The 27,318-nt window shown below is 42.6% G+C and overlaps 2 protein-coding genes across 4 annotated transcripts in view; both read right to left on the bottom strand.

The window, feature by feature from the left end:
* The window catches only part of P4HTM (prolyl 4-hydroxylase, transmembrane), a 30,329-nt gene extending 24,349 nt beyond the window's left edge, over positions 1-5,980 (bottom strand). Inside the window, exons 1-2 of the mRNA XM_063122083.1 lie at positions 5,669-5,980; positions 3,761-3,842 (exon numbers count right to left, since the gene is read on the bottom strand). Coding sequence (XP_062978153.1) covers positions 3,761-3,842; positions 5,669-5,980 — 394 coding nt within the window. The remainder of the gene's footprint in view (positions 1-3,760; positions 3,843-5,668) is intronic.
* A 1,610-nt stretch (positions 5,981-7,590) lies between these two features.
* Positions 7,591-27,318, bottom strand: part of ARIH2 (ariadne RBR E3 ubiquitin protein ligase 2) — a 42,553-nt gene continuing 22,825 nt past the window's right edge. For 2 of the 3 annotated variants that reach the window (XM_063122098.1, XM_063122099.1), the window contains exons 3-15: positions 26,311-26,378; positions 25,198-25,261; positions 21,266-21,413; positions 19,794-19,915; positions 19,253-19,362; positions 18,232-18,349; positions 16,862-16,912; positions 16,720-16,741; positions 16,345-16,496; positions 13,684-13,827; positions 12,830-12,898; positions 12,194-12,277; positions 7,591-11,630 (exon numbers count right to left, since the gene is read on the bottom strand). In XM_063122098.1, coding sequence (XP_062978168.1) covers positions 11,559-11,630; positions 12,194-12,277; positions 12,830-12,898; positions 13,684-13,827; positions 16,345-16,496; positions 16,720-16,741; positions 16,862-16,912; positions 18,232-18,349; positions 19,253-19,362; positions 19,794-19,915; positions 21,266-21,413; positions 25,198-25,261; positions 26,311-26,378 — 1,224 coding nt within the window. In that variant the 3' untranslated portion in view covers positions 7,591-11,558. The remainder of the gene's footprint in view (positions 11,631-12,193; positions 12,278-12,829; positions 12,899-13,683; positions 13,828-16,344; positions 16,497-16,719; positions 16,742-16,861; positions 16,913-18,231; positions 18,350-19,252; positions 19,363-19,793; positions 19,916-21,265; positions 21,414-25,197; positions 25,262-26,310; positions 26,379-27,318) is intronic. The other variant, XM_063122101.1, reaches the window with a different exon arrangement.

Below are 27,318 nucleotides of genomic sequence, written 5' to 3'. Positions count from 1 at the left end.
GTGAATATACACCCTAGCACACTTCTTGGAAATCTTTGCAATGGTGTCTTCTCGCAGACATGCAGAGGTTCAAATCTGCACAACCAATGTAGAAAGAGTTCTTTAAGGTAGTAGGTTTCGAAACCACAGCACTAAGAAAATACTGTGAAAAAAGCCTTATTTGTGAAAAACTAGTTACTGGCTACCGCTCCTAGGATAGCAGCCACAAATGATTAAACTCTTGATATGACTCCATGGAAAAATCAGCAATGAAGAGACATTCCACACAACTTTATAGTAATAGGACTAATTAGCTTTCATTTCCCCACCCCTACCCCACATTCTTGACCACCCCTTTCCTCTACCCCTCAAGCTTCTGCCCTCACCTATCTTCCCCTCACTCAAGTTTTATTTTGCAGTTTTACACAAACACACATATTGCCTGAGGAAAACCCCTTTTGGAATTTGCAAGTTATGAATACTATGTATTTAGAAACCAATGACAGCAGTGTGTGTTTCTTCAAAATGTGTGTTGCATTAAAGGATTTAACAAGAAAGCTGTCTAGTTTCTCACTACACTTTTCCTTTGAGTAAACATTTGCTAACAATCTACAGGACACTATAAATATTGTTTTAAACTCTGTGGCATACTATTGTGCTTGCTAGGATGTCCTGCTTCATGTTAATATTTTTATCTATGTATCTACCAACCTATTTAACTGTTGCTGCAGGCTATTTCTGAATATTTAATTCCTGCAAGGCTACTGCTAATACAATGTAGGGAATGGAGAAGTTTCCAAGAAGGTGATGGAAAAATTGCCTTAAGAAAGGACTAGAAACAGATGGGTAAAGGACCCAGGAGACTGGGTGGCAGGGGAAGAAGAGACAAGTAAACCAGAAACAGGATAACTGTAGCAGAAGAGGCAAAGTAGGCAGGAGACTAAACAAGAACCTGAAGAAATGATTGGTGAAGGTGAGGAAAGAAGTAGTCAAGGAAGAAGCTCTGGGGAAAACTCTCATATAGAGTCTAGGAACAGGATGGACTGCATGTTTTCAGTAGGAAGGGAGCGTATTGGCAAAGGAACTCTGAACGCTAGGAAACTATGGACCAGGTCATCCGACAGACAGACAACTCAAAGGGACAGAGGCAGGATGGATGGTAAAGTAACAAATACTGATTTCAGTGACTAGAGATTTATTGCAAGTCCTTATATGAAGGCGCAAAGGGTGATTGCTCAGTGATAGAGCACATGGCTTGCATGAATGATGTTCCAGGTTCAATCTCTGGCATCTTTGGGGTGGTGGTGGGGAAGACCCATAACTGAAACTCCAGAGAACTGTTGCCAATCAGCAAAGATCAGCCTTTTCCAACCAGGTAACCTCTGGATGTTTTGGACTATAACTCCCATCAGCATGATCAAAAGTCAGCGATGATGGGAGCTGTTGCCCAAAACATTTGGATAGCACCTGGTTGGGGAAGACAGATGATACTGAGCTAGACACACCAATGTTCTGACTGAGTATAAGGTAAGTTTTTTTATTATTATTTATTATTATTATTTATTTATATAGCACCATCGATGTACATGGTGCTGCACAGACCACACAGTAAATAGCAAGACCCTGCCGCATAGGCTTACAATCTAATAAAGTTGTAGTAAACAACAAGGAGGGAAAGAGAATGCAAACAGGCACAGGGAAGTGTAAACAGGCACCGGGTAGGGTGAAGCTAACAGTATAGAGTCAGAATAAACTCAATGTTTAAAAGCTATAGGGAAAAGAAAAGTTTTTAGCTGAGTTTTAAAAGCTGTGATTGAGTTGGTAGTTCTCAAGTGTTCTGGAAGAGCGTTCCAGGCATGAGGGGCAGCAGAGGAAAAAGGACGAAGCTGAGTAAGGGAAGTGGAGGTCCTTGGGCAGGCGAGAAGATAAATATAGCACAATATCACATATTCTATGTGGTTGCATGAAAGGTATCTAGGTGACATAGAATAGTGAGTCAAAAAACTCAGTTGCAATATAAAAATAAAGAAACAAACATTACTAATAAGATATTATTTTATTATAGGGTAGGCAGATACTCAGAACGGGCAATAACATTTTCTTATTTTATTCATCCTCACAACCAGCCTGTAAAGTAAATCACTATTATAATTTTATATATAATTCTTAGAGGCAGGGACTTGCCAGAGGTCACCAGTCCTTTGCTGGGCTGAGCCCTCCCAGATCCGAGACCTAGCAGTATAAGCTGTGTTAAACAGAAAATGCTACAAAGAGGAAAAAATTATTTCAAAAACTCCCTGAGTTATTTCTTTTGTTATGTCTTACTCATACACCTTTTTATTATATGCAGGAGTTGACAGTTGCCACCATCACCATAGTGACCATAAATATAATTCTATCAAGCAGAAGCTGTGGTATTTTGCTCTTTAAAGTAGACAGCTCAATGAAAATATTGACCCAGAGTCAAAAAGACAAATTCCATGTTAGGTATAATTAAGAAAGAAATTGGAAAAAAAAACCCTGCTAATATCATGCAAATGTATGGTGTGTCCATACTTGGAATACTATGATCAGTTCTGGTCAACACACCTAATAAATGATATTATAGAGTTGGAAAAAGGGCAGAAAAAGGAAACTAAACAGATCAAGGGGCTGGAGCCTATGAGGAAAGGTTACAATGTCTGGGACATTTTACCTTAGAAAAAAGGTCAGTTAAGTGAGACATGGCAAAGGTGTACAAAATTATGCATGAAAGTTGATAGACATTTTTTCTCCGTCTCTCATATTAGAATACAAGGTTATCAGATTGGTGAGAGATTCAGGACAGATAAAAGGAAGTACTTCACACAGTGCACTATGGAATTTGTTAACGTAAGATGTAGTGATGGCTACCAATTTGGATGGCTTTAAAAGGGGTTTAGACAAATTCCTGGAGGAAAAGGCTATCAATGACTATTTCTCACAGAAAAATCCTGCGGTAAATAAGAACAATTTGCAGGAAGCAAGGAGACCTGGAGAATTCTGGAGAGGACTCAATTGATCACTTATTCAATTTGAACTACTTCTATTAAGAGGCTTTAACCTCATACACACAGACACGGCAATCCTCACTAAGATCACTATCTTCTGTGCTATTAGCTGTGAGGAAACTCCAATCTTGATGAGGGTTGGGGAGTGGGACACACACACACACACAAGTTAGAGCTTCTCCTTCCTCCTGGAGCCCCAGCCAACACTGCTATTTCTCAATGCTAATAGTGAGAGGTTAGAGCCTCCCTATGCCCCACAATCCTAATCAGAAACGCTGTTTCTCTGCTGTAAATAGCAGTGGAGGAAAAACATGAGCTGATGACTGATCAGCTGGCTGGTGGGAAAAAGTAGGCAGAATAACCCATGGGTTCCACAGGCAGAACAGAGCATGGCAAAGTTCTGCATGTGGCTCACAGGTTGCCCACATGTGTCCTAGAGAGAGAAGACAAAAGACATAGTTTTAAAAATGCACAGTAAAAAATAAGAAATGTTGCAGGTTAAGATTAAAGGTGGAAACTGAACCTCTAAAGCATTTTAGACTACTGCTGCAAAGGATGTTTGTTTGTGGCTAAAAACCATGGTAATGATTATTGTGCTGAATGGGACAGAATTTCTAAGATAAAAGAAACCAAAGGTGATCTAATAAGAAGACATTCAACTTATATTTGGTGCCTCACAATCACTCCCCTAGTAACAGATTTGGAGTTCACAATATGAAATACAGATATTTCCAGTAGCCTCTATTTCTTACCAAAAAGAAGTGGTTTCAAGCTGAGAGTTTTCATGAAATGGATTTTGTTAGGAACCAGCTCCACTTTCTGTTTATGGCCCACCTTGAAAAGAAATTAAAAAGAATGAATTAGCTACTATACCCCAAACATAAATTATTAGCCCCACTCCATGAAATCATGGGCATTTCTACACCAGCCATTTATCCCTGGATTATTCCTGTACATGCAAGATGACACACAGGGGATCCCGGGAGCATTCAGGGACGATCCCTCCATTTTCCTGGGATAATCCTTAGGTGTAGAAAGGGCCCATATCACATGTATCCAACAACTGCTGAAGGTTGAAATACTGGTTTTGGTATACCCAAAAAACTTCAACCACAATTCATTGTAAAGTTGAGAACTAAGCTTTCTGCACAGGCCAGAACACTTGCTCACCCATCGTGTTGATGAGCTGGAGTGTTTTCAATCTTACCCAATGCCCTACTAAAGCACTGCATGGCAAACTTTGCTATACCAGACAGCCCAAAGCGCACCTACGCAGTTCCAAATCATATGACATCAAGCACTACTTACCATTTAGTAGTAAGATATGTTTTAGGCTTGGTATAGAAGTGACACTTACCATTATCCAGAAGGCATATGGTCCTTCCACATTATTATTTCCTTGCACAATAAATGTATGCCTCTTTCCACAAGAGGGAGTAAGAACAGTGCAGGAGTCCAAAAACTAGCATGTATCCCTAATGCTACAGTTTTATACATATTTACACAGAAGTAAGCTCTACTGAGTTCAATCAAACATACTGCCAGATAAATGTGCATAAAACTACAACTACAACTTAAATGACTTTAACGAATATGGTCCTTGAGCTGCGGGAGGGAGATTTACAAACTGGTTTCTGACACAGTTTACAGACTACATACAGGTCAGAAATTCAGCAAGTGAAAACTTTTCACATCATTATATCTGCATACTGGAAAAAGTATCACCTATTGAGAGCCAAACTACATGAGTGCTCCCAGACAGACAGCTAGCAGCACTACCAATCAAAAGGCATTGTTTAACCATTTCATCTTTCCCTCCTTAATAGATTTTTTGTGATAAGAAAATAAGATTGAATAAGTAGTGAGAAAACCCAGGAAGGTTATCAGTGGAAGATGAACAGGTTTTTAGTGGGCAATCACCCTGCTTCAAATCCAGAATTTTAAGGAGGGTCCAAATGAGGTCATCTTCCACTTGTAACCTTTCTGTGTTTTCCCACTGCTTCTTCCTTCTTTTTTGTTACATTAAACCTCTCCCTCAGCTCATTCTTTTTTCAAAACCACCATAATAAAACACACACATATATATATACAAAGAAAACGTGTTTGGGTGAGCAAAGGGATGGCATTGGGTGAGCAAAGGGATGACAATTTCAGGGGAACAAGGGTTTTATTATATGCATTCAATACAAATATACTGTGACTGAAAGCTGAGAGAGTGAATGGAACACTGGGAAATGTTTTAGGAAACTGCTCTCTACCATCTAGCCCACCCTTTCCCAAACTGGTGTGCCCCCCCCCTCGCCCCAGTTGTTTTGGTCAGCTCCAGTCAGGGTTAACGGTCTGGAATTCTGGGAGTTGTGGTCCAAAACGTCAGGAGGACTTCAGGTTGGGGCCGCCTGTTATCCAACCTGTCCCCAAAGCTGCTATTTAGGCACAGAAAGCACGACCGGAGGGAGAAGAGAGATGGAAACTCCCCTTCGGGGTGGCGGAGTGTACTCCTGCACTCAAAACTTTAAAAACAGTACAAAACTTAAGACAAAAGTTGGCAACAAAAGCGGGTTCGATATAACCACTAACAGCCCTTTCTTTTTATGGGGTGGGGCGACGGGGCTCTTCTTCTGGCTACCCCCGTGCCTGGACTCGGCCCCGTGCATGCTTGCCTTGATACCCTCGAGGCGGGGTAGGGCGTGAGGGTTCGAGCTGCCCAGAGAAAAGGGTAACGCGGGCGGATCCTGAGAAGGGCCAGGAGCCTCTTTGCCCGGCTCCGGCTCTCCACCGTCATCGGAGCTGATATGCACGAAGAGCAGCAAGCCCAGGACGTTGAGCACGTAGAGATGCGCGAAAACCATCAGCACCACGAAGTAGGGTCGGGAGCAGACGGCTCGTCGCCCGATGGAGGCCCCGGGCAGCAGGGGGCCTTCGTCCTGTCCCGCCGTCGCCGCTGCCACAGCTGCCCCCGCCGCAGCAGCCATCCTAGGCCCGGCCCGGCCCGGCCCTACCGGGCCCTGAGCAAAGGACCGTTACCACGGCAACCACCCCGCGAACGGCAGTGGGAGAAGGGCGGCCTCGAGTCTCTTCGTACAAACATTACGTACGACGGTTGGCATTACGTCACCACGCTCGAAGAGCGCGCACCGTTGCCCATGAATCGGGGGGAGGGCGCGGGGGAGGAGAGATGCGAGCGGCCAAAGTCGAATGCGAATTCTAACCGTTACAGATTTCAAGTACATTGGCTTCAGGCCCTTTGATCAAGGTGGAAGCAGGCCATTTTAGTTCCTGGCAACTTTGCCGCCTCTTCTCCTCAGTCTTGAAACTGGAAGCCATTTTGAGGAAGGGCATAACCCGATTTCATCCTCTGAACCTAGAGGCATCTTTTAAGTAGGGCAAAATATCTTTCCACTTCATTCGCGTGTCGTGTTGCTGACGAAAGGAGCAGCGGCTTGTTGACAAAGGAATAGTACAGGAGCGTCAAGATTGCAGCAGCTGAAGAGTTACGCTGCCTGCTACTCATTAATTCATTCGATTCATAAAACAGTTTTTAGGGTCACGCGGCGGCGGTTCTTTCTTTCTCCGCTGCCCGCGTACACAATTCAGTCTTTTATTTTAATGAACATATCAGGTAAGGGCATAACCTTAAACGAACCTCGACGTGGAAGTTTAAAGAGCCGCTGCCATTTAAGATGGGCAGTGTCCTTTATTCCCGCATAAGCACTCGGTATAGAACCGGGAGCTTATGGAGTTTAATAACTCCAACTCTCATTTGGAGTTATTAAAGGACTTTTCGTTGTATCTTTGGAGAAGATTGTTCCTCATTGTCTAGTTTTTACACAACCCTCTAGAAGACAGGATACCCTGGAGAAGAGGCTGATGCTAGGGAAAGTGGAAGGCAAAAGGAAGAGGGGCCGACCAAGGGCAAGATGGAAGGATGATATTCTGGAGGTGACAGACTTGACCTTGGGGAAGCTGGGGGGTGGCGACGGCCGACAGAAAGCTCTGGCGTGGGCTGGTCCACGAAGTCCCGAAGAGTCGGAAACGACTGAACGAATAAACAACAAAACTAGGTCCATGACTACTTCGCTTGATGTTTTAATTGGCCCTATACTTAATTTGCACAATTCAGCCGCCAGAAAATTTGATCTATCTTACCAAAAGAAAAGGACGTTTTACAGAGGGTTGTAATGTATATGGGATCAAAGGAAGCAAAAGCTGAAACTGCAAAAACAAGTCACAGATGAAATTAAGAAGGATTAGGTGCACAATTTCACTTTTTGGGTGCGTAGGTGGGTGTTGAAAAAAGGCTAGACTAGCCAGATCAAAACATATAGCCTTGAAGGAGATACATCTTCCCAGTGAATAAGCCAGGAGGCGGATCACAAAATCATGACAGCGTTAAGGGCAGAAGGGTGAACTGTGACCCATTTGAAAGTGAAACAATAGTAGATCAAATTGCTCTATCAACTGTTTTTAATCCGAAGTTTATCAGCTCTTGTTCAAATTTACCATCTCCTGCCTAATACTCCCTTCTCATTGTCCAATTGGAAATTTGGCACCAATGAGGGGGCAAAAAAGACACAACACATCCTTTAAAATTAGAAATTCACAATTTATTTCAAATAAACAATTTCAGGAGGGGAAAACTTCAAGGGCTCTTTCCTTTGCCCCTTCCCCTCCTAATGCCGGAAAAGTGTTGGCAGTTTCTTGAGATAGCTTCCCCCCCCCATACCTCAGTGAGGGACAGAGCAAAGGCAGCCATGATAACGTAGCACTCTGCATAATAAAAAAGCTCCCATAGCAGAAGCTACTACCTGAAAACTTGGAACAGTCCAGACTTGAGTGAGCGCATAAGAGCTTTCCTAGAAAAAGGTATTGAGAAATGAAGCTGATTTTGGAGGGAAAATCACACATTTTAAATGAATTGAGACAGTGCAATAATAGGGAAAGTAATTCTGTTCTTCCTGTAGCACTAGCATGGCACACAGCCTACATTCAGTTTTAGGTTGTCAACATAATTTCTTGTGGTCACTGCTAGAGAGGAAAGAGTGCTAGGAGAGCACATACATAAAACTGGTTAGAAAGTCTTCTATCTGTATAGCCTCTTTTTGTGTCTGTATACAAGCTTTTGAATTACACAGAACTTTGTTGGCCATGAGAATCTGGTGTAACCTGAACAACTCTAGTATTCACTATCAGGAGTTGGTGCAAAAATTGTTTTGGCTTAGCTGTTCTGAATCTCTTTATCAGCGAACTGTGGCAGGTAATACTAAATGTAAACCAAACCAAAATAAAATAAGCACTGGAGACAACGGTGAGCTGAGCCAAAAGTTTAAAAAAGCAGAGTGAAGGATGAAAATAGCTGCCAGCTTAGCTCAAACCTTGCAGAAAAAGAGGAAGAGGAAGCTCATAGTAGAATGTTAACCTGTAATGAGTGAAATGTACCTATACACTGGCCTCAGATGCTACTAATTCTGAATTGCAGTCTTGTCATCCCAGCCTGCCAATTATGGAGTTGCATGCATTTTCTAAGGAGGGGGAAATATGATTTTTACTCTAGGATCACACTGAAAACACTTTTCTTTTTCCAGAATGGATACATTCTAGAGCATAGCCTATTCCCTATGACAAAACCTTTCAGGCAACAGCTGAGCATTATCTAATTCTAGAATAGGGAAGATGGACTGATAAAAGAAAAAGAAATCTGCTGACATGTAAACTCTGGAACTAAAAATAATAGTTTATACATATATGAACGCTACCAATACCAAACTCAGTGGCAGCTATTACAATGAAATCCAATTGTGTCCGTTCATCAATAGAATGGCACCCACCAGCAGAGCAAATTCCCTCTCCCCACGCAAACCCCACCTCTACAAAAATCTGTTCTGGGACATTGGGGACCCTCCAGAATGAATTTTAGGGGGCACATGGGGGCACTGCAGTGGGAGGAAAGGATTGGGAAAGTTTTCTTGCACAAGCGGAAGTCTGCTTGCACAATGCTGACTGTAGTCCTTAGTATGTGATGCAATACTGGATTATATAGGACATTTTAACTCACTGTATCAAGTTGGCACCAGCCATGTAATCTGATTGCCAAACTGTGGTGGCTACAAGTTTAGAGAACTTTACTTTGACATTGAAAATTGTGAATGTGCTACCATCAAATTCAACCACCTGCAAGTATTCATGTATACCTTAATGCTGTTAAATTCATTGAGACAGATTGCTCAGTCTAACTGTAAAGATAAAAAGATGCTCACCCCCTTCAAAGACTGAACACTGTGTAAGCAAGCAAGGTCAAGCCAGCATTTTACAGCAGAAATTAGGAAGTCAAAAGCTCTCCCTTATCAAGAGGCTGGTTTTTATCCAACCTGCAGCTGAGTTAATGAAATAATCCTGTGCTAGCATTTTATGCACTACATCTCATCAAACCAATAACAGAATGAATACTAACATATCCTGTAGGTAACTAAAGTCACGCACACGCTGAACTTTTTGTACTTGCTAAAAGATTTGGACTGTTTCTATATATCAAGGCCCAGATGTGGACTTCATGCAGAGAAACTGAAACATCTACAGCCAACAGAACACAATCACATGATCTCCGCTTACAGCAGATGGACATGGGTTAAATGAGCAAGCCCGAAGAGGTCATCATGCTGTATCAGCTATAAGAGACCAATGGAATGGGAAAGGGTGAAGGGAGCAGGGAGGGAAGAGGAGATGTGGGGGAGACTCTCCCTCTCCTAGGCACTCATCCTTAGCCAAGTACCTTCCCTCCAACTTGCTTAATCTGAGGTTAACTGGCTACTAGGTGGGGAGGCAGCAATATTAAAAAGGTCTTTCGCGTCATTTACTAAGGGAACAAGCAGGTGGTGCGTATAATGGTTTTCCTTGGAGTGCCTGAGGTAGTAGTAGCAGCAGCAGCAGCTGAAGGGACAAGGTTGGCATGGCAGATAACCCCCCACAAGAGCTAGGGCAAAATCCACAACTCTAATAATACAGTTCCTACTGAAAGGCCAGAAAGGCAGATGTAATAAGCAGAGAATAAAGATCCTAGACAATCCTCATCCAACCTTCCAGAGGTCATGATAAATGCACACAGAAAAGCTCAGTGCAACATGCTTTTGTAAACAAAGTGGCAAGGTTGTTCTCAATTCAAACCAGCAAACAGAGCAGCTTCAGGAAAAAGCTAACAGTTCCATCTTCCTCTCTAAGTGGATTATCAACATAACTGGGTATGTACTTCATACACCTTACACAACAGTTTACACATATTTTAAAGCTAGCCTCTAACATGTATGGAGGAAATTTTGACATTAAGACACATACAGAAGCCACCCATGAACTTTAATAGCTATTATGCATCACACCCACTAATTTTGCTGGTTACTTTTCAGCCAGCAGTGGAGTAATTTCTAGGACAGCAGTGTAAGCTTACCATTGGCACATGTTTCTAAGGACTTGTTTTATGCTGCCAAGATTTTTATCAACCATCGTGTTAAGTGAAATAGCTTTCCCTCAACACACAATAGGGAAGTCTGGTCTTGTCAGGGCAAGAGGGATCAAGCTTGATAGATCGCCTTACAGCCATGTAAAGGATCAGGTTGTGCATGATTGAGTTGCACAGATATGCAAGTCATGGACTTGTTCTACTGACCTGAAGCAAAGTCAAATGCCTGGTATCATGGGAAGCGAGGTTGTGCTCCTATAAGCCCTTTAAGTAGTTTAGTTTTGGCAGAAGACAGTAGTTCAGAGAAACATGGCAATGCAATAAATCCATGCAGGAGACAACCTCAAGTTGATGGAACAGTAAGATCGCAACCATTTCCCATGCTGCCATGAGCTTTGCCCTACTACCCCAGCACAGCCAGAGAAGAATAGGAGAGCCACTCAACTGTATGCTGACCTGTGGCCACCACTGATGTCTCCCGGCCTAGACACTGTTCATCTCATGCAGTCATAGGGCAAGCAATACAAAAAGTGCACGTAAGGGGTATCAATAGACAGACAGCTGGACTATTTCATAACCTTCAGTGCAAAAGAGGTGGGTGGGTGAGGTGGGAAGGGGAAGAGAAGCAGCCATTAAGTTTACAAGCAGCTTATTAAAAAGGAAACACACTCCAATTCCAATTTATTTTTTAAAAAGGGGGTTGTGTTATTCTAGGGTTCGTTTTGTATAATGGTACAACCGTTGAAAATTACATAAGTTTGTAATGATCTAACACTATTAACAGCCATTCAGGAAAAAATAAAACAGAATTCCTTCCCAGAACAATCCGAGTGTCGGGGAGGAAAGCGTCCCAGGAAAAGGTGCCAATCTGACCTCCAGCCTCTGGCCTGGCAAAAATGAAAAGCAGAAAGAGATAAGAAAAACAGAAGACTAAGCTGTGGTGCTAGCTCGTGTCTGGTTTTGCAAGGGGAGGGTGCAGTGTTGTCCTCAGCCCTTCTCTGCGGAGGGGGCAGTGAGCAGTTCCTCATGTTGCTTCTGTTGCCGCTGTCACCGCCACCTTAACTCTTTGCTCTCACCCCTGCGCCCTGACAGCTCCTGCTACTTTATGTGTCATGGAAGTCTTTCAGCAGGGTCCTCCTCCTCTGCTCAGCTATGTGCATCTGATTCTCCAAGTCCTGGGTGGGGAGATAAAGAGCAAGCAAAACAGGGGTTATTTCTAATTTGTGCTGACAGGGAAACTGATCAAAACAGACTGACTGAATAGGAGAAACAGGGAAAATCTCCAGAAAGGGGATGGGGGGAGGGAATTCCACTCATTTCTTCGGCATCAATTTCCTTGCAGATATGAATGCAAGAGTACAGATAGGCTTAGGACAGAAACCTACCCCAAAGAGCTCCAACCTCCTGGGCTCAATGTTTCTTTTCAGTAATCAAATCAATACGAAAAGGACATGACACATAACGTGGTGCATTTAGAAGACTGAAGCTCATCTCTAATTTAAAACATACACACCTAGCCATCATAGTTGGCAAGATCAATCCCAAAAATGTGTGGGCATTTTTTGCTAACTATATATAAATTAAAGGTGTCAAGGAAGGGATTTTCCAAGTGGCCTTTCCTAGTTTTGATGCCAATTCCTCTGGTTCTACAGAGGATTTCCTAAGTCCTTCTACGTCAAAACCAAGTTCATTAATGAGAAGGTGAGATGGAAGGAGGTTGGCAAAGCTTGTTACTTACCCCTCTGTCATAACTGTCTGCTCTCTCCACTTTCCATGAGAGATTTTCAATTTCTGCTTCCAGCTGAGCCTGTTGGTATTCAAACTGAAAGAACAAAACACAGTGAAAATCAAACAACACAGATATGGGGAGAGCTGCTTCTATCATCCTCACCCCAACACAGATCTACTGTGCCATGAAACATTTATTGCTGGTATTGTTCACCAAAAGGCACCTTGGAGAGAATAAAATATAGCAAGCTGAGGCACATTCAATGCAAAAAAAGACATCTGCTTGTGCAACAGGACTTCCCCATTCTCTCCTCCCTCCTATAGGTCCCCCAAAACATTCTGCAAGGGGACCCCCACTCCCCTGGCTTAGATGGGGGGATAACTTGATCAGTCAGCGGTGCTTTTCCCGCTGGTGGAAGGACACCACTGGATACAACCCAGAGTGGCTTACATGTGGTTCTCAACTGGTCTCCCATCCAAACTCAGCAGAGTTAGAAAATGCTTAACGTAGTTGAATTCTACTATGTGCCTCTGGGCTATTTTCAGATAGGAACAGGACAAACAATTCTATGTGATCCCCCTAGACTTCCCAGCTTCATTCTTTAAGCATTTTAGCTACCAGGAAACAGAGAGTCACATGTCTTACCAATTTCTTCCTGGGACCAGATTCCATGTAGTATGCATACGGATATGTGTATTGTAGCGTGTAACGACACTGCGGTGAAAGGGAAAAAAAGGAAGATTAGCAAGTTGTTTTCATGACACATGCTTGCACAGATGTTCCTCACTCTTCTCCAAATGTTGGCAGCAGCTGTATATCAACATTAATTTTTTGAAAACTTTCTATTTCGGCAGCTACCTTTGCCCAACCTGCTATATGGTGTCATTATATGATGCAGTGGGTGGGGTGAGCACTAATCAAGATGAGCTACATGCTAGAGTGGAGCTTCCCAGGGTTTGGAGTACTTGTTCAAGAGCCTCAAAAGGCTGAATTCATCGAATCATCAAATAGTAGAGTTGGAAGGGGCCTATAAGGCCATCAAGTCCAACCCCTTGCTCAATGCAGGAATCAAAGTACAGAAGATGTTCCGACCCTCCAACAGCCCCAAGATGGGTTTGGAAGGGTACAGCTAACCTACCCTGTGATCTATAATCCAGATCTCTAGTCAAGAACAACCCAGAATGCTAAGAAATACAATCATAAGTCCTTCCTTGGTAAAAGCCTGCAAGTTATGAAAGACACCTGGTTGCCATTTAAGCCCTCAAGAACAGGAGTAGCACTCTATATCAAAACAATCCATGACCCATTGCCCACAACCCCACTCTCATCCTCCTGATAGAGGTAGCAATTTTTCAGTGTTTGTTTAGCTGTGACAAAGACTAAGCTGGCTCACAGTCTAATTTTCTAAGAACGTCGGATGTCTTTGAGAAAGAAATAGTTCTTAGTTGTTGGTGTGCACTGACAAAATTGAGTTTCAATTAATAGCTAGGCACTCCCACCTTAGCTAGTAGCTTTGCTGCATTCTGTAGATACTGCCAGTCTATCCAAGTTCCCAAGTTGTTCATCACCCTTTCTTGTATCTTCTCTTGAATTCGCTGGTATGTCTGTGCCTCCAACTGTAAGCTCTTGTTGTGGTTTTCCCACTGTGGACGTGGAAAAATGTAAGACTACAATGCACACATTTATCAGAAAGGCAAGCATAAGAGAGTCTGGGATCCAGCACGCTAGGGCAACGCATCAGAAAAGAATGCACAGAGGCAACTTTCAGTTCTACACCTCCCCTTTGGAAGAGCCAAGATGTACAAGAATGAAAACATTTTAGTCACTTTCTTACATCACATTATTATTTTTCGCAATGGACTCTAGAAGTGACAAGACATTTCCACTCACATTAGCATTCTCACTTTGTATCTGCAGAAATCGCCCTTGTTTAGGCATTATGGCTGAACAGGAAGCATCAACCTGTAGAGCAGGGGCATGGGGCCATCTGTACCGCCCCTGCCCCAAAACCCCAATCTCTACCCTCACTGTTCCTGAACTTTCCAAATAAAGCAGGATGGGCTGAAGGGGATTTTGATGCCGTGTGATTGAGACCCCTGTGTTCAGGAATCTCTGGCCCCATGGGGAGATATTTCCTGTTCAAGCATTATGTCTTGAATTTCCTGTTCAAGCATTATAACTCAGGGGAATATGGAATTCATGAAACTGGACCTGTGTTATGTCACATGGGAGCTCCCTGAAGCATCATTACAACCTAGAGGGTAAGTGTATGTATAAAATTTTAAACTCACAGTCTAATTTTCTGAGAACATCGGATTTTTTGGTGGGATAAGAGCTTTCCTAGTTCTCACCACTTTATTATATTTAGATGCATGTGTAATTCTCCACCGCGACACAATAATGGCTTACAACTATTAAAATATATCGTAATACCCATGAATTTTAATCTGTTAGAAAAATGACATTATGCATTTACGAACTAGAAACCAAAACATTGTTAGGAAGACACAACTTTGAAAAGGGGGAGGCCATGGTTTGTATCCAATGGCGTCATTCTACTGATGGAAGCAGTTCAGTCAGTGGAACTGGGAAGAAGAAATTTCCCTCCCCACTCCAGCTCCCTGTGCACCATCAAAATCTGCTCTGGCACACTAGGAAACCCTCCAGAGCAGATTTTCGGGTGGTGTGAAGGGCTGCGGGGTGGGGCGGGGGAGAGAAGAGAGGAAGAAAGTACCATCATGCTAGTGGACACCTGCTAGCATATTGTATTTAATGCTGGGTCTACAAAAGGCGCCTAGATGGCTACCAATTCGTCTTATGATTCAATTTGTGATCCCCTGCTGTTCCTCCACTTATCCAAATGTCTTCTGCTACTATGCAATTTTGAATGCAATCCAAACAGCTAAGTATACATAATCAATGTGGATAACCATTAGTTTCAGCAGCTTCCCCTCTCACCACTCATTAATCATCACACCCTCCCCCTGCATTTTAAATTATTTCTTCCTCAGTGCCAGCCCAATACCCTTTGCTTCCATGCACAGAAGCTAGCTGGACTGGCAGCTGAATTCTACTTCAAAACTGGTGATGGAACACTTGCCTCTTCCACAGTTAAGCCTAGTTTAGGGGCCCCTGGACAGGAACACACAGCTGCGTCCTCCAAAAGAGGGGAATGACTAGTGACTCAGGAGGAACAGCTGAGGAAGATGCTGTCGCTGCCCCCAGCATCTGCTGCCTGAGGCAGTCACCTCATTCTGTCTTATGGCAGGGCCACTCCTAATTATAAAAAGTAGTCTGGGATTATTGGCACAAGAGGTGCCGAAAGAATAAATATCTGTCAGACAAATGCTATTTTCTGTTCTGATGAAAAGGCTACAACTCTGTGGTAAAGCATGCTAAGACAGCTCAGGAATTAATAAATTGAGTTTTAAAGGACCCCAGTTACCAGGGCTAGCAAAGATCTCTGCCCAAGAACCCTAAAGTGCTGCTGCCAGCCTTAGTTGATGGTACTCAGGGGAGTTGTGTGCAAGTAATATTTTGTGAACCACCCAGAGAGCTTCGGCTATTGGGCAGTATAGAAATGCATTAAATAAATAAATACTGCACTGGATAATGGCTGAAACTGCTAAGCCTCAACCAGTTCAGTCTGAAGTGGGAAAAACTGAAGAGATGTGGAACATACATACAGCTTATTCACACAGTCTATCTGAGTGCAGAACCAATATATTCTCACAACACAGATATTTTATGTATAGAAGTTTCAAAGAATTACAAGCCAAGAATTACATTGTGTGTGTGTGTGTGTGTTTTGGGGAGGGGAGTACAGATCTACAGGGGACTCAGCTTGTCTTGGTAGGAGGATTCTACTGGAGGACACAGACAATTCAGTGCCAGAAGTTTTAAAGCAAACTATTGCTGGTGGCTTCAATAGAGAGCACTCTTTTTGCACAGTTGGCAGAGATTCTCTGGAAAGGGATTTGTACCTGGAAGAATAACGTTGAGGAAGGATCTAAATGTGGCTTCTGAAAATGCTATGACTACAGAACATGTGGCCCAAAGAGTGGTTCCTCACACAGTCATTGTTGGCATTGACCTTTAAACAAGGCAGAGTGAATGGAAAAGGCTACACAGTTAGCCTTGGCCGAGGAGATGTCTCCTACCCTCTCAAAATAGAACAAGTACTTCTTAAGGGCCTCCCTGGCCTGTGCTTGCTGACTCTGGTTTACAATATCAGGATTCTCTTTGTACCGACTGCATTCGTAGTACTCGCTGCCGTGAGTCTTCCAGTCCCCCAGACACATCCAGCAGAAGTCTGCAGGAGGTAAGGAGAGCGCAAGTTACCGTGCAAGCAACAACCTTTTGAAGACCAAGCAACCCGTCTAAGATGTGAAGATCCTACTGAAGGGATCACCCTGTATATTCTTAACTGAAAGTTTTGTAATAGATCAGCAAGATAGTATTCAAAGCAAAAGAAAAAAGATCTCTCTCCGCCTCCTCCAAGCACAACACAAAAAGACCTGATGATGTCCACTTACCATGCTTGCATTTGGAACATTGCTAGTGAAGAAGATGGAGAAAGAGAGAAAGAGACAGTATTAACAAGGTGTAAGCCAAGGAAGATTTGGTCTAAAAATCAAACAATGTTCTGAAAGGATTCCTAGTTCAGGAATTGCTCACCATGTGATTGCAGCCACCATTCTTTTCAATACAGATATTGCACTTGGGACACTGGGGAGAAAACAGAGCACATTAGATCCTCTTGTGCATTTCAATCAGCAGACTGGTCTTTAACAACTCTCCACAATTTTCTGTCTTATGCCAGCCCTTTCAGGTCTCTATCTCTTTCCCCCTCTATTTTCCTTATATGATTGTATTGTAGTCCTACTCTTACTTTTCTTAGGATCATAGGAAGCTGATGGTCTAATACCAAGACAGGCCATTGATCCATCTAGGTTAGTACTATCTACACTAGGATTTCAGAAGGAGGTCGTTCTGAATCCTACCCAGATAGCGAGGGAATAGAACCATGCTCTATACTTTTCCCCACAGAACAAATGTATTCATTTCTCAATAGACATTTCTCTTTCATCGTACTTAGTCGGTTTTTAATTTCTGCTAACCTTAATTATCTTGCATTTCCAAGAAGGAAGAGAGATGAACTTTTTGGTGTGATGCATCTGGAAAATAACAATAGAGTCCAGCCCTTCCTTCCTTCTGAGAAATTCAAGAGACATTATTCTGTATGTCCCAGTTCCCATGACATGGCTGGCACATCATGGGCTATTTAACCCAAAATAAACTGTGGTATGTTCAGCCACCATTATTAATAAACAAACCCTGACCAGCATGGTTGGGGTTGCACCGTGTTGCATGAACCAAGCCATTGTAGGTTATTTGAATGTAAACAACCCTTGCATAACTCTCAAAATAACCCAAGAAGAGCCAGTGTGGTGTACTGGCTAGAGTGTTGGACTGGGAGTCGGGAGATCTGGGTTGGCCATAGAAACCCGCTGGGTGACTCTGGACCAGTCACAGACTCTCAGCCCAACCTACCTCACAGGGTTGTTGTTGTTGTGAGGATAAAATGGAGAGGAGGAAGAGGATTATGTACACCGCCTTGGGTTCCTTGGAGGAAAAAAGGCAGGATATAAATGTAATAATAAATAAAATAAAAATAAATAAATAACCCACGATGAGCCAGCTGTGTCATGTGAACTAGCCCATTATGAACAGGAAGTTTAGACCAGGACTTTCCTCTCTCCACTGTTTTTCTTCCTTTTTCAATTTTATATAGCTTTGTCCTTCATTTGTTTCATGAGTGACAGATAATAGACTGAATTAGGGGAGGAAATAAAAGGATGGGCATTAGATATGGGACGAATGGTCCAATAAGTCCAATAAACCAAGTCCTCTATTTATAACCCTACAAAAAGGACAGCTATTGGAAGTTTGCTTGAAACTATAAATGACTTAAAGCATCTTGTTACTTCCCCTTTCCCATACCCCAAAATTTCTCAACAGGATCAAGATTATAAATAGACACTTACATCTTTAGTGTGAGCACTGATGTAGTTAGCCGTTTCAGAGTCATCCGCACACTTAGTGAGCCATTTTCGGATGGTGGCACAATCTGTAGGAGCGTGGTACATCTGTCGACACTTGAAACTTAAACAAGGAGAAGGGTTTTTCCACTTTCTAGAAATCCTATTGCATCTAACTAAAGTACATTTTGTAAAGCAGGAGAGAAGAGCACCCATATGCAAAGTTGTTTGTTTTTTGCTTTTTTACACAAGTTCTGTGCAAATGTTTGATAGGGATATATATATATATATACACACACACACACACACACACACCACGCAAAAGGAGAGTTTGGTATCAGATACAAAATGGCTGGGTTTCAATGCCCCACTTAGCCCCTTGCACATGCCCCTCCCTGCCCCACTAGAAAAAACAGAAATATATTAAACATAAATGTGCTTTCTTTGTAAAACTCCTAAGGATGACTATGTTCAAACATAGCTTGGTGCAGTTTTCAATTCTATCGTGTAGAGTTCACACAGACCAATCCATCTGCAACTACATGTTACAGTAAATTAATTATGTCTTCTATGTCACCCCATTCCTTTGTGGTGGTAGAACAACAGTACAGGTTAGGGAAGACAGCACCATCAGAACTGGGCTGCTTGATCATGAACAGCGGCACTCCAGGTAAATGACTTACAAAACTGATACTGGAGAAGCTCTTTTGAGTGTCCATTCAGATCTCACAGCTTTATAATACATTAAATCCATCCATTCACAGTTCTGCCTTAGAGACAGCTACGCATACCATTGTTGTTTGTAAGGTTCTTCAGCTATGTGATACACTCCCAGCTACTAGATCCAAGCAGCAGTCTTGAGAGCGTATTCGACATTCTGAGCTCATCAAGCTTTATCTGCCTGCACTTGCTTAGGCAGGTTTGCCTTTTAGCCAGTTCTTTTCAGGTTGTCCAGTCACTTGCCAAGGAAAACCCAGGCCTATAGCTCTTGCTCTCTGCAGTCCAAAAAACAGTTTCACTTCCTTACCAGAATACTTCGTTACAGCGATTGCACTGCACTCTGCGGGCTTTGGGCTCCTGTACCTGTATGACCATAGGGCAGTCCGCGCCAGGACAGAGCTGCAGCTGGAAATGGCTCTGTGAAGCAACATACCAAAAGGCTAGATTAGAAACTGGTTTTAAAAAAGGGGGGGGGAAGCAATTATTTCCTATTACCCTTGTGCAAAGGATCCACCTTATCACACAGGCAATCAGACTGATGGGAACCTAATGCAGGAATCTGCCTAAGCCTATCCCTAAAAGTAGTTAACCAAGAGGGGGGAAATTGTTTCCTGATCCAACATGTTTCAGAAGGGGTCTGAAATGCATTGGACCAACAAATCATTTCTTTTGCTACCACACTGGTTCCCCCCCCCCCCTTGGATACCTAAGCCCATATTTGTTTTATATAATGCCTCCTCAAGTACTCAGATAGGTTGGTTGTAAATTCATTCAAGAAAGAAATTGATTATGTGTATTTCAGTAGCATAAACTACACAGAACCTTGAGGGGAAGAGGACAAGCAGTACCTCAATGTAGTCCCTGAAGAGGTAGCGTCTGTATTTGTCTTTCAGCTCCTCGCTTGGTAGCAATGGAAACACAAAATCCTCTGGAGTCCGGAGCAGACAGTCCTGAGCCATGCAGGAGACTCCTGTTAAAAAGAAAACCGCAAAAGCTACTGCAAGTGAAGGAGACCCCATCAATGTAACCAGAAGTTATTCATAAAATGATCATCTACAGGGGCCTTAAGATCATCTACAGGGGCCCTTCTCCGTGAGCCCCTGCCAAAGGAAGTGAGGCAGGTGGCTACTAGGAGGGCTTTCTCCGCTGTGGCACCCCGGCTGTGGAATGAGCTCCCCAGAGAGGTCCGTCTGGCGCCTACACTGTACTCTTTTCGTCATCAGCTGAAGACCTTTTTATTCTCTCAGTCTTTTAACACTTAATTTTAACTTAAATTTAAATTTTACTGTTCTAACTCTGTATTTTAATCTTATATCAATTTTGCTGCATGGTTTTATCCTGGTTGTGCTTTTTATACTGTATTTTGTATTTGTGTTTTTAATCTGTTGGTTGTTTTATTATGGTTTTAATTTTTGTGAACCGCCCAGAAAGCTTTGGCTATTGGGCGGTATAAAAATGTTATAAATAAATATATAAATAAATACAACTGTTAAATTACGAATAGGCAATTTAGTGTAATTTCTGGAAAGATGGACCTGAAATGCACTAGGTCAGTTCAACCAACAGAAATGCACCAGGTCAGAAATGCACCAGGTCAGTTCAACCAACAGAAAACCTTTACTAGCCTTGAGCAGAGGGAGGTGAAGTAAAAACACACAGAGCAGTCCACTCTATAGAAGACAGGCAATAAATCTGTGGGAGAAAATCCAAAGGCTACAGAGGAGTCTGTATGGGACTCACTGAAGTCCCGCAACCCATGGTAAGATCAGTAACAACCAAAATAAAAAACAACAACCTGAATATGATGTAAGACCTTTGCTCCATATGTAGGATTATGAAAAGGATTGCCAGCTGAGAGAAAGATGTAGGAGGACACGGCAATCCTGGAATTCCTCATGACAGCAAACTGTCTTTGGGATTAAGGGTTGGCCGTCGCAGCCTCTTTGTCTCAGTATTGTCTATTGTCTCGGAGCAGTGCGTCCTGTTTAACTTCCAGATTAACCCGGGAACAAACATGATGAGAAAGCTAGCTTGGCACACAAAAGTGACAAGGAAAGTTGATTCAGCACGCAAACAGGACAATGGCAGTTGACTCAGCAGAAGAGATGGGGGAAGAAAAGGGTACTGGAATGACTATATAAACTCTCTATGTTCATAATAAAGGATGATTCTCATCATCACCTTCTGGCTCTCACATCGGTGTGCGAGTTTCCTTCAGAAAGTGGAAGGGAGAGTCAAGAAGGGGTGCCAGTGTATCAAGAAAAGAAAAGGCCAAAAAGGGGGGGGGAAGCCCCAAATAACCCATTTCCTCATAGCTCACCAACTCCGACTCCATCTTTGACGAGTACTGTACAGTGCTGCTCCCAACAGCTGCGGCAGAACTGGTGCTGACAAGCCAGGGACAACAGGTTTTCCTTTCGGACAAACTGCATACACACTGCGCAGTGCTGGGAGGAATGTACCATGGCCTGATTGGAAGGGATGAAGGAGAGAAAGGGGGGGGGGAAGTAACTGATAAGAAAATGGGTCCCAGTAGCCCATCTGAGCAAAATTATAAATCCTTAGACGGTAACAATTTGGAGAGAGAAATCTGGACCAGTTATGATGCAGCTTTGTATTATTTCATCCTGTGGTCACATTAATAGAATAAAATGCAACACACTACCACTTTAGCATCCCAGACTGCATTCACACTTAGCTTTTCTTGACCAGGTACAATAGGCTTATTGATGACACAGGTTTAACTACTTCTGGTTGCGCTTCATTTCCTCTTCATGGCGGCTCCTGACAAAAGTAACTCTGAGAAAAGTTGAAGTAACTTTACTCAAAGGTATCATTCTTTTTGGAAATGGCGTAAGGCATATCCCACTATTCTGTTCAGATGGGAGAGGGTGAATGAAAGGGAAAAGGACAAACTAGGCTCCATTCTATGGCAAGATATAAAAGTAGTTCCCTTCCTTATGCTGTTCGCATTGCACAATAAACAAGCCTTCTGCATTCAAGTGCTGCTATCTTACATATCACTAAACTGCTTACATCTACAGATTTCAAAGCAGTATGTACATATCATAAGAACATAAAAAATAAAACGAATACACAGAATCAATACAGCTCATTTCCATAGCCATAATAATTTTAAAAAGCCATGATAGGTTGAACTAAACCAGAATGTGTATTACCTGGGAGTAACACACACTGCAAGGTAAAATCCAATGTATGGGACCTGGTCATGATCAGACGTGACATTGGTACAAGTTAAAATATCTGCCAATGGTAAAAGGAAAACCTGTTCTCAGAGGCAGAGATCTCTAGCTGATGAGGTTTGTTGCTGTCACTTTATTTACACCATAGACAGCATGGCTGGGAATTATGGGAGTTGCAGTCCAACACATCTGGAAGGCTGTTGAAAAGTATCAAGTGGAAACTGGACTAACTATTGTAACAACTATGCCTTCTTGTTCCAAAAAGCTACTGCTCTAAGCAGATAGGTAGATGTGATCCACTTTTTGAGAGGGAAAACTCAACACAATATTGCTAAATGAGTTGCTCAGGATTATAAGAAACATTTACCATAGGCTACGGCAGGATGCAAGGGAGAAGGGAAACAAATGGCAAAAACCTGAGCTGCCAGCTCAGATGGCTGAGGCAGGGGAAGGAGTAGCAGGATGGGCTACTTGAGGCCTTGCACTGACAGGCCGGCCGTTCGGGACAGGAGGAGGAAGCTGTGCCATCAGCTACAGGGTAAGAGCTAGGGCCATATAGAGGGCTGTTAAGCACATTTTAAGTATTTGGGGGGGAGGTGCTGCAAGACACAATCTGGAATGGTACAGGGCTGAACGAGGGGCTCAGGACAGTACTGGGCACTTTATAGAAGAGCGCAGGGGAAGGCTGTGTGTGACTTGCCACAAACTCGTTTATGACCTTTAACAGAGCTTAACACAACCCTCTAACTTGCACATGCTGTTCAGAATGCACGCAGAGATCCCTCTTTGCTCAGAGCATTTTGTATCCCTTAAGACAGAAAGTCTCAATCTAACCTGGAATGAAGATTAAATATATAGCCAAAACCTTCTCTACTTGGGAGGCAAATGGAACCCACTTCCCTTGCCAATTTGTCTACAGTCGTGTGAAAAAGAAAGTACACCCTCTTGGAATTGTATGATTTTACATATCAGGACATAACAACAATCATCTGTTCCTTAGCAGGTCTAAAAATTACGTAAATACAACCTCAGATGAACAACAACACATGACATATTACACCGTGTCATGATTTATTTAATAGAAATAAAGCCAAAATGGAGAAGCCATGTGTGAAAAAGTAAGTTCACCTTATGATTCAATAGCTTGTAGAACCACCTTTAGCAGCAATAACTTGAAGTAATCGTTTTCTGTATGACTTTATCAGTCTCTCACATCGTTGTGGAGGAATTTTGGCCCACTCTTTTCTTCAGTTCATTGAGGTTTGAGGGCATTTGTTTATGCACAGCTCTCTTAAGGTCCCATCACAGCATTTCAATCGGGTTGAGGTCTGGACTTTGACTGGGCCATTGCAACACCTTGATTCTTTTCTTTTTCAGCCATTCTGTTGTAGATTTGCTGGTGTGCTTGGGATCATTGTCCTGCTGCATGACCCAATTTCGGCCAAGCTTTAGCTGTAGGACAGATGGCCTCACATTTGACTCTAGAATACTTTGGTATACAGAGGAGTTCATGGTCGACTCAATGACTGCAAGGTTCCCAGGTCCTGTGGCTGCAAAACAAGCCCAAATCATCATCCCTCCACCACCATGCTTGACAGTTGGTATGGGGTGTTTGTGCTGATATGCTGTGTTTGGTTTTCGCCAAATGTGGCGCTGTGCATTATGGCCAAACATCTCCACTTTGGTCTCGTCTGTCCAAAGGACATTGTTCCAGAAGTCTTGTGGTTTGTTCAGATGCAACTTTGCAAACCTAAGCTGTGCTGCCACGTTCTTTTTAGCGAGAAGAGGCTTTCTCCTGGCAATGCTTCCAAACAAACCATACTTGTTCAGTCTTTTTCTAATTGTACTGTCATGAACTTTAACATTTAACATGCTCACTGAGGCCTGTAGAGTCTGAGATGTAACTCTTGGGTTTTTTGCAATTTCTCTGAGCATTGCACGGTCTGACCTTGGGGTGATTTTGCTGGGACGTCCTCTCCTGGGAAGATCGGCAACAGTCTTGAATGTTTTCCACTTTTGAATAATCTTTCTCACTGTAGAATGAGGGACTTTAAATTGTTTGGAAATGGCCTTATAACCCTTCCCAGATTGATGGGCAGCAGCAATTGCTTCTCTAAGATCATTGATGCCTTTCCTCCTTGGCACTGTGTTAACACACACCTGGATGCTCCAGACCAGCAAACTGAAAAAACTTTGGCTTTTATAGTGGTGGTCATACTTGCTGATGATCAATTAATCACGGGCATTTGATCAGCAGCACCTGACTGCTACTTAGCATCTTAATTCCTATGGAAGCAGTAAGGGTGTACTTACTTTTTCACACATGGCTTCTCCATTTTGGCTTTATTTCTGTTAAATAAATCATGGCACGGTGTAATATGTCATGTGTTGTTGTTCATCTGAGGTTGTATTTACCTAATTTTTAGACCTGCTAAGGAACAGATGATTGTTATTATGTCCTGATATGTAAAATCATACAATTCCAAGAGGGTGTACTTTCTTTTTCACACGACTGTATGTTCTTCCCCCATCACCGGAAGTTATTTTGTAGATGCACTTGCCCTTTCTGTTTGAAAGTTAAAAAGCTGCCCCTTTCTAGAAGTGGTTAAATTGGTTAGTCATCCTCAAACAAACCACAGCCCAGCATAACTATTTTCAAAGATCATTATCACAATGCCAGAGAACTAATCCTTTAATGTGCAAGTTGAATATTATCTTTATGATAGCTAAAGATTCTGGCCACCACTGCTATAAAATTAGTATTCAAGTGTGGATGCAAGTGACAAGAGCAATTGGGTTGATTTCTGTAGCTAATATTCAGTCAAAATCTTAGCACAAACCCATAGATCCAAAGTAGACTACAAGGTCAGGCTATCAGCTTCATACCTGAATGGTATCACTCAACCCCCAAGAGCCCCTTCTTTTCTGATGAGGTGTGGTGCTGGATTACAAGTCAGCAGAAAGAAGGCTGGGAGGCAAGAGAACTGGTCTTCAGAGGAGTATACAAGGAGTTTTAGTAGCAAGTGGGCCAGAACAGCTAGTTACTTACATGTTTGGATGAGGCAGGCTGAACTCGTGCTTCCACTAGCAACTGGACAGAATTGGACTTGTGCCTGAAAGCCCGAAAGAAGAGTTAAAACTCTAGATTAACACAGAGCCATAACTGAGGAACTGACATGATCAAAATGCAGCTGCAGATTTTCGTGGGAAATGTATTTGCTGAACATGAGTCATGAACTAATTCATCTTCACAACCGCCAAGCAAAGGAGTTCATTATCATACCCAACTTATAAATTAAATTCATCGTGGGGAAATATTCTTTCTCGAACAAATGCCTGCTGCTGAAGCATATTCCTCATAAACCATGGACTGTTATTGCTTTTCAAATTCTCAAAGCAGCCCTACAAGCCTACCCAGCACTTGACTTATTTATTGTATTTCTATACCACCCAATAGCTGAAGCTCTCTGGGCGGTTCACACACAAAAAGTAAAGTCTCAGTATGCAATACCAAGTGTGCATAGGATTGCAACCTTAGAAATATAATGGCCTCCCAAGAGAGGGGAAAAAAGATACTCCTGGGGATAGTAAAAAATAACCACCAATATTGTACAATATAAGGCCCACATACACAGAAACTGCCCAAAACAGTGTCACCATTGCCATTCATTTCCCCCCACGTAGCATCACACAAGAAGAAGAAGAAGAAGAAGAAGAAGAAGAAGAAGAAGAAGAAGAAGAAGAAGAAGAAGACCACACTAGGGCAGCCACACAAATAAGTCCACAAAAGTTACTACTTGCAAAAACGTTACACTAGCCTCCCTACAAACACATGTTTCACACACATATAATTTGAGGCCTAAAAAAGACCCATTGTTTTGTAAAGCTTCCCAGTCTGATCACTTGGAGGCAATTCTCACTCGCCATAAGTGTCCAGGCAAAGGGTTATTTACAAGACTGAAGTAAGGGCAGCATGAGCTTACCCACACTCCTATGAGGAAAGCATATACTGTTGTTTTAGATACCTTTGCAAGTTGCAAACAAGAGAAATGCCCCTTTGTATTTGTTTTTGACAAAGAAGAATGAAGCAAGTGGGGTGTGTGTGGGTGTGGGTGTACTTTGAGACAAGCTGCATATATGTATAAATTGTACATACACTTACCTTTCCAAAATTTCCGAGATTTGCCAATGAAAGCTAACTAAGACAAGCTTCGCAACGGCATGTGATACCTAAAGAGGAAAGAAAGAAAAAATAGATTGATGAAGTTAATATTCCTAAAACGTTCAGGCACTGCAAGTATATATCTACCCCCCTACAGAACAAGGTCAATTTGTACTTTTATGATGCTAATGAAATCCTTAGGTTAAGACAAAGCTCTCTCCATGTCGATCATTTCCCCGTTATCCACCAGGCTACTTAGCTTTCTACTTGAGTGTCAAGGCTGACAAGAGAAGCATTAATGCATACATTCTGCTCCAGTCTCCTAAATACATCACTATGTGGAAACCAAAGATCTCATTCAGAAAAGGTCATGCTATAGTCAAAGGGGGCTTGAGGACATCTCGGTTCCTTTTAAGTATAACCTATTGAAAGGTGGGGACTGCAAAGCAACCAAGTTCATGCAGATGAGCCAAACAGCAGCATAGTCTAATTACTTATTGTTGCCATACCGCCAGAGCAATTTACAACATATTAAAAGAATCCATGTGATGTACTGCATAGTAATATTGAACTTGCACTACAGAGACCTGAGTTCAAATCCTCAGCCAGGAAGCTCACCAAGGGGGCTTTGAGTAAACTGTTTTCTCAAGTCCAACCTACCTGAAAGAGCTGTTGTGGGAATAGCCACATACACCACCAATACTCTAAAATTTAGAGTAATTTTAACATATACTATCTGAGAGTTTCATATATACTAGTCCTATTTACTGATTATCATGGGATACAGCCAAGGTAACTAAACTAAAGAACGAAAGGAACCTCTCGTGCAAGCACTTGAGTCATTGCTGACTCCTAGAGGGACGCCTGCTTTCGCTGACGTTTTCTTGGCAGACTTTGTAGTGGGGTGGTTTGCCATTGCCTTCCCCAGTCACAGTTGCCTTTCCCCCAGGCTAGCTGGGTACTCATTTTATCGACCTTGGAAGGATCGAAGGCTGAGTCGACCTGAGC

Source organism: Elgaria multicarinata, chromosome 3, assembly GCF_023053635.1.
Source record: "Elgaria multicarinata webbii isolate HBS135686 ecotype San Diego chromosome 3, rElgMul1.1.pri, whole genome shotgun sequence".
NCBI classification, from domain to species: Eukaryota; Metazoa; Chordata; class Lepidosauria; order Squamata; family Anguidae; genus Elgaria; species Elgaria multicarinata.
Note: the sequence above shows the minus strand (reverse complement) of the source record. Positions and strands in the feature narration are given on the sequence as shown.